At 64.0% G+C, this 14,406-nt stretch overlaps 1 protein-coding gene across 1 annotated transcript; it reads left to right on the forward strand.

Moving 5' to 3' along the window:
- Positions 1-12,168: 12,168 nt before the first annotated feature.
- Positions 12,169-13,188, forward strand: PHLDA2 (pleckstrin homology like domain family A member 2). The gene is made up of 2 exons (XM_066254087.1): positions 12,169-12,626; positions 12,882-13,188. Exon 1 carries the CDS (start codon positions 12,221-12,223, stop codon positions 12,614-12,616), a length of 396 nt encoding a protein of 131 aa, XP_066110184.1. The 5' UTR covers positions 12,169-12,220; the 3' UTR covers positions 12,617-12,626; positions 12,882-13,188.
- Positions 13,189-14,406: the final 1,218 nt, after the last annotated feature.

Here is a 14,406-nt window from a genome sequence, read left to right on the forward strand (position 1 = left end):
GTGGGCCTCACGGATGTGGTCCCCATCCCCCTGGGCTGTCCGTGGGGAGACCGAGGGGTGGGCAGGTGGGGGCTGGGCCTTTTCTGGTGTCCGTTGGTTTTCTGTGGGTCTCCCGGCCCACATCACTGTCGGGTGTGCTCTGGGCTCTAGGTGAGCCCCTTACTGCCTCGGGAAAGCGTGTGCTCCTGCCCAGGGTTTGCGAACGGGCCACTTAGACCCTGAAGGCTCCAGGAGGGACGTTTCCTGCCAAGCGACCACGTCCGGGCTGCTGGCCCTCTGGTGCTGTCCCGCTGGGCCCCTTGCTCCTCCATAGGGCGGGCTCCTCCTGAAGACCAGCGCTGGGACGGGTGAGACGAGGGCCCCAGACCACCGCAGACGGGAAGGGTCTGTTCCCCAGGCAGCAGGCGAGCTGGGTCTCCTTCCCCAGCCAGTGCAGCCGAGGGGGCGGGGCCTGCGGGCACTGCGGGGCGTCTGTTCCCACCCAGCCGTACAGGTCCCCGGACCCCTCAGCGTGTCGGGTGAGTGACCGTGTCTGTAAACACCTGGTTCAGCAGGAGGAACGGTCAGGAGTGGCTGCCCAGGATGACATCCAGGTACTTCGCAGGAAATGGACCCTGGGCCTGCGGTCCTGCTGGCCTTTGGGGGGCAGCCTTTCAGGGGCGGCCCACCTTCTCCTGATGACGGTGGGCCCACGTTCACTCGCAGAGCACCGGCACTGTCCGGGATGCTGGGTCTCGTCAAGGACACACAGTGACAGCAGTGACGAGGACTTGGGTGACCTCAGTGTGCTGAGGGCCTCGGGACCCGCACGGTGCAGCCCTTTCCCCTGCTGCAGGGCTTCAGAACAGGAGGCTTGTGTCTCCACGACAGGACTCCCGCCCTCGTGTGTGCACAGCCCAGGAGGTGTGCACACCGCTCGCAGTGTCCAGGAGACTGGGTCGAGTGGCTCCACCCACTGGGAGTGAGCCACCAGGAATGGGGCATCCGTGTCCCGTCAGGTGTCGCCTGGGATGCGATAGGGGGTGCAGGTTACGGGCAGGGCCTGCGTGTGGGCACACTCGTGTGGACGTGCACCCTGGGATCACATCGGGAGGCCCCGGGCCCAGCAGGGACCTGGACAGCCGCGTGCTGCTGGGTGGGGCGGGCAGAGGAGCCACCACTGGCCCATCCACGCTGAGCTGTGCAATGTGGGACAGGGGAGGGGAGGCTGTGATGCGGGGTGTGGCTCCCCTCCCCTGGGATGTGTGCAGGGATGTGGGCTCGGGCTGCTACCTGGCCATTCCGGGTCGCTTGGGATGGAGATTCCAGGCCGAAGCCCCAAGAGGCCGTGCTGGTCCCAGCGGTCCCTGTAGTTTGGCCTCGGCCTGCGCCAGGGTCTGTCAGGAAGGTGTCCTCTGACCTCACAGCCGTGTCACCCTTGGATGCCCACGTTTCCTCCGTCTAGGCCAGGGGTCGGGAACCTGTGGCTCGGGAGCCAGATGTGGCTCTTTTGATGGCTGCATCTGGCTCGCAGACAAATCTTTAATAAAAAAAGTAATAACGTTAAAAATATATTATTCTCATGTATTACAATCCATTCATTTCCTACCGCTCATGTTCATGGTTGCAGGTGGCTGGAGCCAATCACAGCTGTCCTCCGGGACAACACCAAATTTTTATTGGATAATGTGTAATGTACACAGGTTGTTGTATGGCTCTCACAGAATTACATTTTAAAATATGTGGCGTTCATGGCTCTCTCAGCCGAAAAGGTTCCTGGCCCCTGATCTAAGTAGTGGGGAGCAGGAACCTCCAGTAGCCGGGGATCTCAGGGACACTGCAGAGGGTCCGGAGGCGGGTTTGGTCCTTGTCACTTGCACTGGGAAGTCACCAAGCACCTGTAAGTTTTGTCCAGAACACCAAGCCAGGAGGCAGCAGGGCAGGTGGCACACACAGCTGCTTGGGCCAGCTTTGCCTGGGCGCTGCAGCCGCCGCAGGACCACACACTGCCCGTCTCTGCTCCCTTGCCCCGGCCCCACTGGCCCTAGGGCTGCTGTGGGCCAAGCCAGAGGGGTTTGGTGGGCAGCCCTCACCAACCCCGCCCCAGGGCCCCCTGGGCCCAGACGTCCTGGTGCCCCTTTCCGAGAGTCCAGGAGGGTGTCCAGGGCCCCTTCTCATCTGCATGGCCTCTGCTGCCCTCGCCCTCTCTTGATCCTAGGGCGCTTCCCCCGGCCACTCTTGTTCCGTTGGAGACTGCAGGGCCTGCTGGGGTGCCCGTCCCTCGGGGCCTGCATCTCGTGTCTCACACGAGACCGGCTCTGAGCCAGCTGCCCTTCCCGAGTGCCCGCCTAGCTGCCTCCTGCTGACCTCTGGGAGGTGTTCAGCTCCACCCAGCCAGGGGGCATCTGCGCAGGACCTCCCCAGGGGCTCAAGGACTGCCGCCAGGTGCCAGCCGTTAAAGGTGGGGTGTCAGCAATGCTGCCACCCCACAGCAGAGTGCAGGAACCCCACAACATAGGGATTTTGAAAGCATGACCGGGGGGGGGGGGGCGTGCAGGTGGGTGACCGGTGCTGGGACCTCTGGAGCATGCACAGTGCCCGCTGGGCAGCGGTGGGCAGGGCGCTGTCTGGAGAGGGAGGTGGGTGCACGCTGTCAGCTGGCATTGCGTCAGCTGGTGCCAGAGTTTTATGAATATGAGGTACACATCAGTGGAGCTAGTTTTCCAAAAGCCCCCAAAGTGGGGTGACTCTAATAAAAGCTCTGGTTTTCCATTTAAGGGGTCAAGAGTTGTGGTCACCCAGAGGCTGGCAGGGGGCCTCTGTCCACACCTGCGGTGGAGACAGCTTAGCAGACAGCTGGTTCACCCTTGTGACCAGTTTGCTGTGTTGGCTAATGTCCCCGGTCTCACGGAACGGGCCACCCAGTCTAGCTTCCCGGCCATCCCCCAGGGGGCCAGGCCCCCACTTGCCAGTCCCAGAGGCCCCATTCCCAGACAGGGAGTCGGCCTGGGGAGGCTCCTCCAAGCCCGTCTCTCGCTGGCCTCTGTCCTGCCCTAATCCGTCCCTGTGCTCAGAAGGGGTGTGTGCCGTCCCCTTCCCCTGGTGGCTGGTGGGGGGAGCCCGTGAGCAGGCAGTGGGCCAGGTGTTCACCCGACCTGCTCACTTCCTGCTGCACGAAGCCCGTGGGCCGCCCGTGGCTCCCTGCCGGCTGGCCCGCCCAACCACCCGGCATGGCGTGGCTGCATCTGGACTTTGGTCCTTTCTGATCAAACTGACTTCCCAGCATCCTCTCTCTGGAGGCAGACTCGTTCTTCCCACCTCAGTCTCAGAGAGCGGAGTCGGGGGTGGGGGGGCGGGTAGGGGGCTTAAGAACCCCACACCAGCCATTTGGTCACCCCACCACCACCAGGAGATGCTGGCGGACAGTGTTCCCAACAGCAGGGGCTTCGGGACTGCTCGGGCTGGTCCTGGCCAGACTTCTCACTACTCCGGACTTGGTGAGGTCCGCCTGGGACCCTCCCGAGCCCCCCCACCAGGCCTGGAGAGAGACCTGCTCAGGTTACAGGGTATCCTGGGGCAGCCGCAGCCTGGAATCCCCCTTCGGGCCCACTGCCAGGAGGGTGTGGCCCTGACACCCCCCCCAGGGCCAAGTCACCTTGGTGCCCCGGGGGTGGAGCTCCACCCACCCCAAATGTCACCGGTGCCAGTCACTGGCCCAACTTGACCTGGCTGACTCACTGCACCGTGGGCTGTGGCCGGATGTTACTTTCCATGACAACCTAACAGGCAGGGCCTCATGAGGACTCTGGCCCAGGACAAGCATGGCAGAGCCACGGGGACCCCCTTCCCCAGGGCCCCTTCCTCCTACATTGGCCTGGGCTCTCCCCGGGACTCCCGAAGTCCTGGAACCCGCCTGCCTCTGGTTCTCACCTGAGACATGGGGAGAACCATCACTTCCTCCCAGCAGCCCGGGGGCTCTGGAGAGGAAGCCCCTTGTGTCCGGCCCAGGAACGGGCACCACTGCCCACTCTGGCCCTCCCCAGGGCCTGCCAACTTGGAGCCAGGAAGGGGAGGATGGTCCTCAGGCTCAGTGAGCTGGGGGCAGGGAGGCCTTCGGGGTGCAGGAAGGCAGTGGTCAGGACACCCTGGGCTCCTCCCCCAGCCTCGGGCTTCCCGGGAGGGCCTGGGTCCCCATGTGCCCCCCCACCCCCGCTTTCGGCAGTGGCTGAAAGACCCCAGTAGGGTTTCTGGAGCTGCCCTCTCTCGGGTCAGGACCCCAGACCCGAGGGGGGGCGTCCAGCCACTTGATTCCCTTAGCCCTGACCTGGACATGCCCCACCCTCACTGCAGGAGAGGGGAGCTGTGAGCTGCACCCCCAGGACTGGCCCTTCGGGTCCCCTTAGCAGGCAGGGCTGGGGGGCGCTAATGAGGAGAGGGCCTTGGCCCGTTGGCTCGGTTGGTTAGAAAGTTGTCCTGAGTGCGGAGGTTACCGGTTTGATCCGGGTCAGGGCACCTACAGGAACAGCTCCACATTCCCTCTCCCTCCCTCCCTCCCTCCCTTCCTCCTCTCACTAAAAGCAATCAATAAAAATAAAGAATGAGCGGAGACGGGATACCCCCTGTGTCCCGGCTGGGGCAGAGGGCCTTGCTGATGGTCCCCGACCAGGCTGAGGGCCCTTCTTGGCATCGTCAGCAAAGGGCCCAGGGAGGGGGCACCGGCGGTGCCGGAATAGCCTCCGACTCCAGCCCCGGAAAGGAAGCCTGCGGGCCATCTGGCCTCTGGACCTGGGAGGTGGTGGCTCTGTCGTTCCAAACCGGCAAGCGCGTGGTCATCGGTCACAACAGCCCCGGGCACTCCCGGATGCCCACAGGTGTCCAGGCACGAGGTTCTGGGGACGGGCAGGGGTGGGGCAGGCCAGGAGGTGGCAGAAGAGGGAGGGCAGGATGGATAGAGCGGGGAGGAGGGAGTGGGGGAAGGGGCTGCCAAGGCCTCTGGCCTTCAAAGTGGGGGCCCTGTGGAGGCCCTTGAGCATAGGATGTCTGCCCGCGAGGTCAGCTCCCACTCCCACAGCTATGTGTCCAGTCGGGACTTGAGTTCAGGACCCAGAGCCCGCAGCCACCAGCGCCCCCCCACCCCGGGCCAGGCAGCATTTCCATCCGATGTCCAGCCGTCTTCAGAGCACACGGAACGTCTGTCCCCCTCGTCCGTGCCCGAGGAAGGCTGGGCGGTCTGCAGAACCAACCACTCGACCTTGGAAAACCCAGATCAGAAAGTCGCGGGTGGGCTCTGGGTCTTGACCTCACTGTCCAGGGTCGGCTACTCCCTTTAGCATTCTGTCCCCAGACCGTGTGCTCCAGGCCCAGGGGCGGTGCTGCAGACCACCCGAGGGCTGGCTCTACCGGGTTCCGGGGTGGCTTCAAACAACAGACAGGGACTCTCACGGGTCCAGACGTCAGAAGCCCAGAGTCGAGGTGTGGGCAGGGCCGTGCTCCCTCAAGACTCCCGGGAGGCTCCTGCCTGTTTCTCTGGCCTCCTGGGGCTCCCGGTGTTGCTGGGCCTGTGGCTGCGTCACTCCAGCCTCTGCGATCACGTGGCCCCTCTGGGTCTCTCTTCTGAGGACACTTGTGATGGCATTCAGGGCCCAGCAGAATGAGCTGCCTTTGGCCATGTGAGGTAATATTCTTCACCTCGTAAGCTCCCCGTCACGGGCTCTGCGGGTCGGGACGTGGGCACCTCCGTCAGCCCCCTGCAGGGGCTTTCCCAGTGGAGGCAAGCGTGAGTAGAGGAAGGACACCCATGGGACAGGCCGCTGCCCAGTGGGCAGAGATGACCGTACAGGCCGGACCCCAGAGCATGGCATGGTGTCCGTTGCTGGGCCAGTTGGGAGTGGCGTGGCATCTGCTGCTGCAGTTAACCGGTTCCCCGCCTCGCACACGTGAGTGGTGTTAAAGGCACACGGAGCCTGACCAGGCTGTGGGGCAGTGGATAGTGTTGGACTGGGATGCTGAGGACCCAGGTTCGAGACTCCAAGGTTGCCAGCTTGAGCGCGGGCTCATCTGGTTTGAGCAAGGCTCATCAGTTTGAGCCCAGAGTGGCTGGCTTGAGCAAGGGGTCACTCGGTCTGCTGCAGCCCCCCCACCCCCACCCCCAGTCAAGGCACATATGAGAAAGCAATCAATGAACTAAAGTGCCGCGATGAAGAATTGATGCTTCTCATCTCTCCCTTCCTGTCTGTCTGTCTCTCTGCACATGGACATTGACACAGCAGTATCTATGACAGTTGGCGGGACACTGGCCATGGTCTAAGTCAGGGGTCCCCAAACTTTTTACACAGGGGGCCAGTTCACTGTCCCTCAGACCATTGGAGGGCTGCCACATACAGTGCTCCTCTCACTGACCACCAATGAAAGAGGTGCCCCTTCTGGAAGTGGGGCGGGGGGCCGGATAAATGGCCTCAGGGGGCCGCAGTTTGGGGATGCCTGGTAAATTCTGTTGTCGCGGGCGATGATGGATGTACTGAGGGTGACCGTGAGAGGAGGCAGGGTCCCAGGGCGTGTCTGGGTGCTTGGACCGTGTTGTCTCCCTTCCTCCCCTGTCTGCACTCCTGGCTTCCGTGGGAGGCCCACTGTAACTCGTGGTAGGAAGCGCACCACGTACAGCTCCCAGGGCGCAGCCCGGCGGCAGGAAGCACGCCCACACTGTCGGGCGGCCGTCAGCACCCTCATCTCCGGGATCTGCCGTCTTCCCAGGCTGACCGTCCCAGGAAGCACCAACTCCCAGGCCTGGCGCCCACCGCCCTTACCTTCTGTCTCTGACTGGATTATTCTCTGTTATTCTAGAAGTGGGATCAAGGACTTGACCTTGTCACTCAGCACAGCGTCCCCCGGGGCCACCCATGCAGCCCGTGTCAGGGGACCAGGCAGTCTGCCCTTGGGGCTGAGGGTCAGGGTTTCTTCCAGAGTGTGCGGACGGACCACCTTCTGTGTGTCCACCGTCCACGCGCGGACACGTGGGCGCTCCTGCCTCTTAGCCGCAGTGAAGAACCCCACCGTGTGTGTGTCTGTGTGCGTGTCTGCTTGAGACCCTGCACTCAGTTCTGTGGGTCTGCACCGGAGATGGGGGTGCCTGTGTGGTAATGCTGCGTTTAATTTTTTTTTTTTTTTTTTTGAGCAAATGCAAAAAGCTCACTCCCCCAGGGGCAAGAGGGCCCTGTTGGGGACAAGAGCAATGAGCGGTCGGAACCAAGGTCCGTTCCGTATTTTTCCACTTATTTTTTTTACCTTTTTATGTCAACAACAGGTTACTGTCTTGGTAATTTTTTTAAATAAAAGATCTCTTTTTTGTAAATTTTTTTTCACATTTATTGATTTCAGTGCGCGCGAGAGAAAAACATTGATTCGTCCGACTTACTTACACACTCCTTGGTTGGTTCTTGCGTGGATCGAACTCAACTCCCCACCTCGGCCTGACGTTCTAACCAACTGAGCTACCGGACCCGGGCTCTTGCGATAACTCTGCACGTAGGAGAGAACGGGTTAAAATGCACAGGACCAGGCGTCCTGCCCCAGGCCTGCTGCCCGAGAGAGGCTTGGGTTCCGGCTGGGCAGGCGCCAGGCATCCTGCCTGTCCTGCGGTGATGGTGACGGGGATGGTGACGCTGCCCCGGCCCCAAGGGCAGACTGCCGGGTCCCCTTGGCCCTCTCTCTCTCTCTCCCTTCCTTCCTGTATTTCATTCACTCGTTCATCCAGACTTCCGGAGAGGCCCCGTGTGCCCGTGGACCAGGGCCTGGGCAGTCGGCGGAGTCTCGGGAATGCCGGCTGGCCCGTGCTCTGAGCCCCCCAAGGCCGGCACCTGCCAGGGGCTTGACCGGCCAGCAGTCTCCACCACCGTCAGTTGCTCTGACCAGCTGACCAGAGACTTAGGTCGTTCAGACAGGGAGATAACTTCTCAGTGCATTTTTATTTTTCCCCAAAATTCCTGAGAACCTGGGTCAGGCCCTAAAGACTCAAGATTCATCACTGTGTTGTGCCAGGAGCTGCTGGTGCCTTGTAAGCAGGGGACTGAGGGGCGAGGAGGGTAGGAGTCCCGTGGTGTCACTTTCTCATTAGATCCCCAGGGCCTTGTGGGATGGGGCCCGCCTAGCTAGGCCCTATGGGCTCCGGCTGAAGGGCTCAGGGAAGGAGGCAGACAGAACAAGGGGCACAGCCCTGAGGGCCCCAGGCCAGGCTGTGGCAGTGAGGGCCCCAAACCCGGTGCCACAGGCCTCCTGCACTGCACCCATGGGCCTCGCTTCTCCCAGGCCTCCCAGGAAAAGGGCGGGCCCGAGTCACAGGCTGGGGCCTGTGGGATGCAGGGCTCACCTCGGGCGGCCTCAGGCCACCTCTCAGGTACCACAACTCCAGGTTGGGTGGGCCTCCACAGGCTCGGGAACCCCGGGGCCCAGCGCTTATGCAGTCGATGGGAGCCAGCCCCTGAGGGTGTGCCCTGGCCATCTGAGAGGGCTTCCTGGAGGAGAGGGTCTTCCAGGCAGGGGAGTCTGAGCAGCACCGCCCAGAGGAAGGGGTGGCTGAGCCCCGGGCACCTGCTCTGTGACACACAGCTGCCCGACTGGCTGTTCGCTGGGCTGGTTGGGCGACTGCTCGGGGCACGGCTTCGGAAGTGACCTCACTCGGGGGAGTTTCGAAGAGGCGTGCTCATTCTTCCTCGGGCCACTCGGGGCCACCTGACATCCTCGCCGGGCTGGGCAGGATGGCGAGTGTCCCTGGCCAGATGTTTGAGAAGCAGTCCAGGGAGGAGGGGGGAAGCCCCCTAGCCGGACTCCGTGAGCATCCCAGATGCCATCCTCGGGTAAATAGTAGTAAATTTGGCCACTCCAACCTCCACCAACGAGGCGAAGCCCAGCACGGCCCTCTCCCTCATTCTGAGAAATCGCCACCAAATGTCCGCCACCCGGAACACACTCAGCCACTCGGGTGGGGGCTGTCTCCTGCCCCAGGTCTTGGGGTTCGGTGGGATGGACTCAACTGCTGCCAGCCAGCTGGGTGACCTCAGCTGAGTCACTTCAGTTCTCCCAGACCCTCGCCTCTCTCCTTGACAGTCCAGGAGGGCCACCGCCACAGCCCCACCCCCCGCGGTTACCCTGACGGAGAGATGGGGCCAGCGGCTCCCTTTCCAGCCCCCACCTGGCCTCGACCCCCCCCTTCCCGGGCTGCCGCTCCCCGTGGGGGGTGGTGCCTGTTGGGAAGCCGTCCTGGGGGGTCCTCTAGGTTCCTGGCTGTCAAATGGCCCAGGGAGGGTGTTCCCCCCCCCAAAAGATCCTCACAAGGTGTTGCAAAGACAGGGGTCTACCTCTGCCTCCCAAGATGGAGGCGTCAACAGTCTGCATGTTCCAGAGGGACCCTCAGACGGGCCTGTGGGCGGGGGGGTCCTCTCTGTGTTCCAGGTTCAGGCTGGTTTGTCCTGACCAGGAGGGGGAATGTGGGATGACCCAGCTGCCCACCTCCCAGCCCCCACCTCCTACCTGGAGCCTCTCCGGAAGGGGGTCTTAGGCCCCAGGGCGGGGGCTGTTGGTAGTGAAGCTGCCTGGGTGGGCCTGGCACCCTGCCCCCGGGGTCTCCATCCTACCTCCCCCCATGACCTGTCCTCCCAGCTCCTGCTGATGTCCACCTGTCAGATCACCCCCCCCCAGGTCACCACTGGTCCCTCCCCCCTCCCCAGAGAGGCAGAGGGAGGAGCACTGGGTGCGGCAGGGGGCGTGTGCCTCACCTGGCCTCACCTGGCCTTCCAGCCTTCCCACATCCTCTTCCTCCAACCACTTTCAAGCCCCGCCTCCTGCCCTTTCCCCAGTCCCTTTCCCTGGGCTTCCCTTTCCACACCTGTGACATGGGGAGCGCATGCCCCCACAGGGTGGTCTCTGGGCCAGTGCCGGGAGAGGCTGGGCAAGTGCCCGCACGCCAACCCCTACTGAACTTCAAGGCCCTTTGCTCCCCAGTGAAGTCCTCCAAGCTGTCCTCTGGGCCCCACAACTCCACACTCACACTACGTGCCTGCTGGGCTCCCAGGGACGGGACTGGCAGGGCGCCTCCCTCCCCCCACCCTCTCCTCCCCTCCCCTCCCCTCCCCTCCCCCCTCCCCTGCCCCCTCCCCTCTCTCCCTCCCCTCCCCTCCCCGGAGCTCTGGCACCAGCCAGCTCTGCAGGCACACGGCAGGTGTGGACTCAGGCAGTGTGCAAAGTGGCTGGGGTCTGCCCCGAGCCCAAGTTCCACTGACTGGCCCCTGGGTGATGGGAGGCAGTCTGGTGGGTGCCGGGGGTCCTTGGAGGGGTCCAGGCAGGCACCTGGGTGGCTGGCTCATGCTGGCTCCCTAGGGACGATGACACAGCGCTCCCCCTTGGTCTGTGTGCGTCTGGTGCCGCACTCCCGACAGGACCAGGTCTCAATGCCCAGCAGCCCCAGGCCTACTCAGGTCAGCGCAGTGGCCAAAGGCCTGGTGTGGGAGTGTCAGCGGTCTCAGTCAGCCTGCTGCTGGCACCCCCTTCCTGTCAAGGGCTGGCCAGCTCTGTCAGGATGTCTGTAGAAACGGGGAACTCATCTTAGAGAACTGCCTTCTGTTGTCTTAAGGGGGGACGTGTCCCCTCCAGCCCAGCCCACGCCCTCCCCTCGCAGGCTGCTGGCTCTCCTGGCCCAACAAGGACGCTCGGTCCCTACGCTTTGTGCTGTCCTTCCACCCGCCCCCCACCCCCGCAGGCCAGTCCTGGGCACCATCTCCATGAACTCCGATGTCCTGCCCTCTCCCCCCCAACCAGTCCTCTGGCCACACAAGTGGGGACCGCTGGGCAGCTGCCACCTGGATGCCATTTGCACAGGTCTCCTGAGCCACTAGTGTCCTTTATTTCTCCAGGGACCCTGCAGGGTCAGCGGACTTGCCCAAGGCCACAGGGGGAGGGCAGGTGGGGCAGGGGTGGCTCTCTGGCCAGCCTCGCTAGCCCACACCCAGAAGGGCCAGCGCGTGGTTTCACACTTTGCTGTCACTGTCTTGAAACTTTTGCTACTTGTGGAACCAGGAGATCTGTGTTTTCATTTTGCACCAACCATGCAAATAAGAGGACTCCCGATTCCCCACACTCTGCTGCTCCTGCCTGGTCACAGCTGTGGCGGGTGTTGGAAGGTGGGGGCCCTGGAGAGGCTATGCACCCCAGAAATCCCTTTGGCCGGCTCCACCCCCACCCCTGGGAACCAGAAGGAGTCGGCCAGCAGTTCCTGCTCCTGTTAAACCCTTGAAAGGAAGAGGGTAAATAGAGACGCTTGTGGGCCGGCGGGCAGGCGATGACTCAGCCGCCCCCGCTGCCCTGGCCGGTCGCCCCCGCGCCCCTCCGCTCCCGGGCCCCTCCCGTTTCCGCCCGTGCAGTCGCAGCGGAACCGTCACCCCGTGGGGACACCAAGCTCGACGTCCAGGGAGGACAGGTCCCCAGGAAGGGAGACTGGAGCGGTCTCTACCCCTCACACGGGAGCTGTTCTAGCACTTGACTTACGTTACCGAATCTAAAAAGGTGTTGCTATCCGCATCTCACAGAGGAGAAAAGTGAGGGTCAGAACACCTGCCCTCCGGTGGGCCAGGCCGGCGGGTGGCAAGATGGGCAACAAGGCCGGTGTGGCAGAGCCACTGGAGGGTGTCCCCGGGAAGGGCCCCCAGGGTGTGGGAGGAACCAGGGGACAGCGACCCGCTTCTGCCTCAAGAGTTCTGGAGCGGCAGAGTTGGGGTGTCGGGGTGCCTGGATAGGGGCGATCTGGGCCTCCCTGGGTCCCCTTCCCCAACGTGGGCCGGCCCGGGCTGCGGGAGCTTCCCGGGGCTCCCGGGCGGTGAGTCACCGCAGGCAGGGCCGGACATTCCTCCGCGGGGCCGGCGTCTGGGATGGGGTGGGGACCGCGTGTCACCCCATGGGTCTGGGGCTCCGGGGGACAGGAGGGGCGCCTGGTGAGCTGCAGACATGGAGGAGGGGGCGACCGCGGACGGAGACGCTGCCGGCAGCCGGAATGGTCCGGTTAGGGTGGCGGGGACTGGTGGGCGCAGGGGGCGGGGTAGGGAGGGCTGAGGCGTGACCCCTCGAGGGGGTGTGCCCGGGAGGAGTGGGGCGGGACGCGCGGGGAGGGGCCGTTATAAGACTGCACGCGGACGCGCCTTGCCGTAGATCCCCAGCCGTCTCCGCCTAAGCGCACCAGCTGCGCCACGCCACCGCCCACATGAGGAATCCCGGCGAGGTGCTGCGCGAGGGCGAGCTGGAGAAGCGCAGCGACAGCTTCTTCCAGCTGTGGAAGAAGAAGCGCGGCGTGCTCACCCCGGACTGCCTGAGCCTGTTCCCTGCCGGCCCCGGCGCGCGCCCCAAGGAGCTGCGCTTCCACTCCATCCTCAAGGTGGACTGCGTGGAGCGCACCGGCAAGTACGTCTACTTCACCATCGTCACCACCGACCACAAGGAGATCGACTTCCGCTGCGCGGGCGAGAGCTACTGGAACGCGGCCATCACGCTGGCCCTCATCGACTTCCAGAACCGCCGCGCCCTGCAGGACGTCCGCAGCCGCCAGGAGCGCGCCGCACCCGCCGCGTCCCCGGAGCCCCAGACGGCCCGCGCGCCCTGAGCCTGCCGCGGTGAGTGCCGCCCGCCCGCCCCTGCCGGCCCTGGACTGCTGCAGACGGCGGAGGGGGAGGGGGAGGTCTGCTCCGTCGAGGGCGGCGGGGGGGGGGGGGGGACGGACTCATTGGCTGCCATGGAGTCGCGGCGTCCCTGAAGCACGCGTCAGGAACCGTCGCTCGCAACCGTCGCCTCCGGGAAACCATAAGGGGGACCCTGGCCCTCTCGGTTCCGGGCTCGGGCACAGCTTCCTAACCCCTCCTCTCCCACAGGAACCACACTCTGGACGAATCGGACCGAGGCCGCGAATCGGCAGGAGCCCAGTGGGTGCTGGGGATGGCCGGAGCCCATCCGCTGACCACGGCGAGGACTAAGGGCCGGCGGCCGTGTCCCTGCCCTGCGGAGGGCGGACACCTTCCCCTGCCGATCCCCCGCCCCGCTGAGCGGGCGCGTTAAATTATTGGACTACTTGGGTATTTATTTCCATGTTTTTTTGTCGTCAAACCATCTGTCTTAATATTTCGTCTTTGTATCAGTGCCATTCCGAATAAACTACTTGACCTGTTCTCTTTTCTACCAGCCCGGATGTGGTACAGTGATGTCCCTGGGCATGGCGGGGTTGGAGCGAGGTCATTCGGTGGGGGAGGGGGGAATGGCCACCCGCCACCCCACGGTCGGTCTGAAGGGCAAGGGAAGTGCAGGAATGAATGGGCGGGACCGCGCCCTCCTTACCAAACGGCCTCTCCAGAGGCAGGAAGTGCGCTGGGCTTCTGCCCTGGCTGATTTTCGACCCTGGGTGTGTGATCTGGGAGTACAGGGCCGGGAGCAGTGCTCACTCCAGGGGGTCCTTCACCAAGGGCCCCACTGAGCTCAGTGCGCCTCCTTCCCCTCCCCTCCCCCACCTCTTATCCCCCTCCCCTCCGCCCCCGCCCCAGCTGCCCCCTCCCACCCACATGCCACCTGCTCAGCCCTCGGCTGCCTGCCAGCTCCTGTGACGCCACCCCAGGCTGGCTCCTGGCGGCTCCAGGTGGTCTGGCTGCCAGGCCCCCCATGGCCATCACCTGTAATGGCAGGGCAGCATGGCAGGCAGCGCTGGGCAGATGCCCGCATCAGGGCATCCCCAATGATGCGGCAGCAGGCTGAGGCCTCTGAGTGGCCCAGGGACGTGCTGTTGAGACGGAAAAGCTGGAGGGATCCATAGGCACCGTCCGCCCCGCCTGGGGAAAGGGGTGGACAGGGACAGTGTGTGTGTCCAGGTCTGTTCAGTGGTGAGGGCTGGAGGATGTGTCCCTCCACCTGGAAGGTCTATACGTGATGAACAAGCCAAGGGGGACAGAAGAACAAGGGAGAGGGCAGGGATCCTGGCTGGTGAGCGGGCCTTCATGGCAGGAAGGGTGTGGGTGGGGGAGGGGTGGCTGCCACAGGCCTCTTAGCTGGGTGGGGGTGGGCAGACCCCGCACCAGGGGTCTGTCCCTCTGCTAGGAGGCTCAGGAGCTGGTGGGAGAAGGGAAGCACTCCCTGCCCGGCATTTCTCTGGAGCAACGCGTTACGAAGCCGAAGCCGGTGTGCAAACCGGGATGGGCTCCAGAGGAGAGCACACCGGCTCCACGGTCCCCTGACCCCAGGGTGGACCCCATCCTGCCCCACCTCGGAGACCTCCCGTTCCTCTGCATGAGTGACCCAAGTCAGGGCTGAGATGCTTGTCCCCAGTGGGGTCCAGAAGGAGGGGCGGTGCGGCCCTCTGAGGCCCCTTCCCGTGGGGACTGTGGAATTCTGAAGAAGGGATCCAGAGCGTTA

This window comes from Saccopteryx bilineata, chromosome 1, assembly GCF_036850765.1.
Source record: "Saccopteryx bilineata isolate mSacBil1 chromosome 1, mSacBil1_pri_phased_curated, whole genome shotgun sequence".
NCBI classification, from domain to species: domain Eukaryota; kingdom Metazoa; phylum Chordata; class Mammalia; order Chiroptera; family Emballonuridae; genus Saccopteryx; species Saccopteryx bilineata.

What these genes read in the sequence shown, in the direction of transcription:
- PHLDA2 (XM_066254087.1), top strand. Translation starts at nt 12,221, where the DNA reads ATGAGGAATCCCGGCGAGGTGCTGCGCGAGGGCGAGCTGGAGAAGCGC.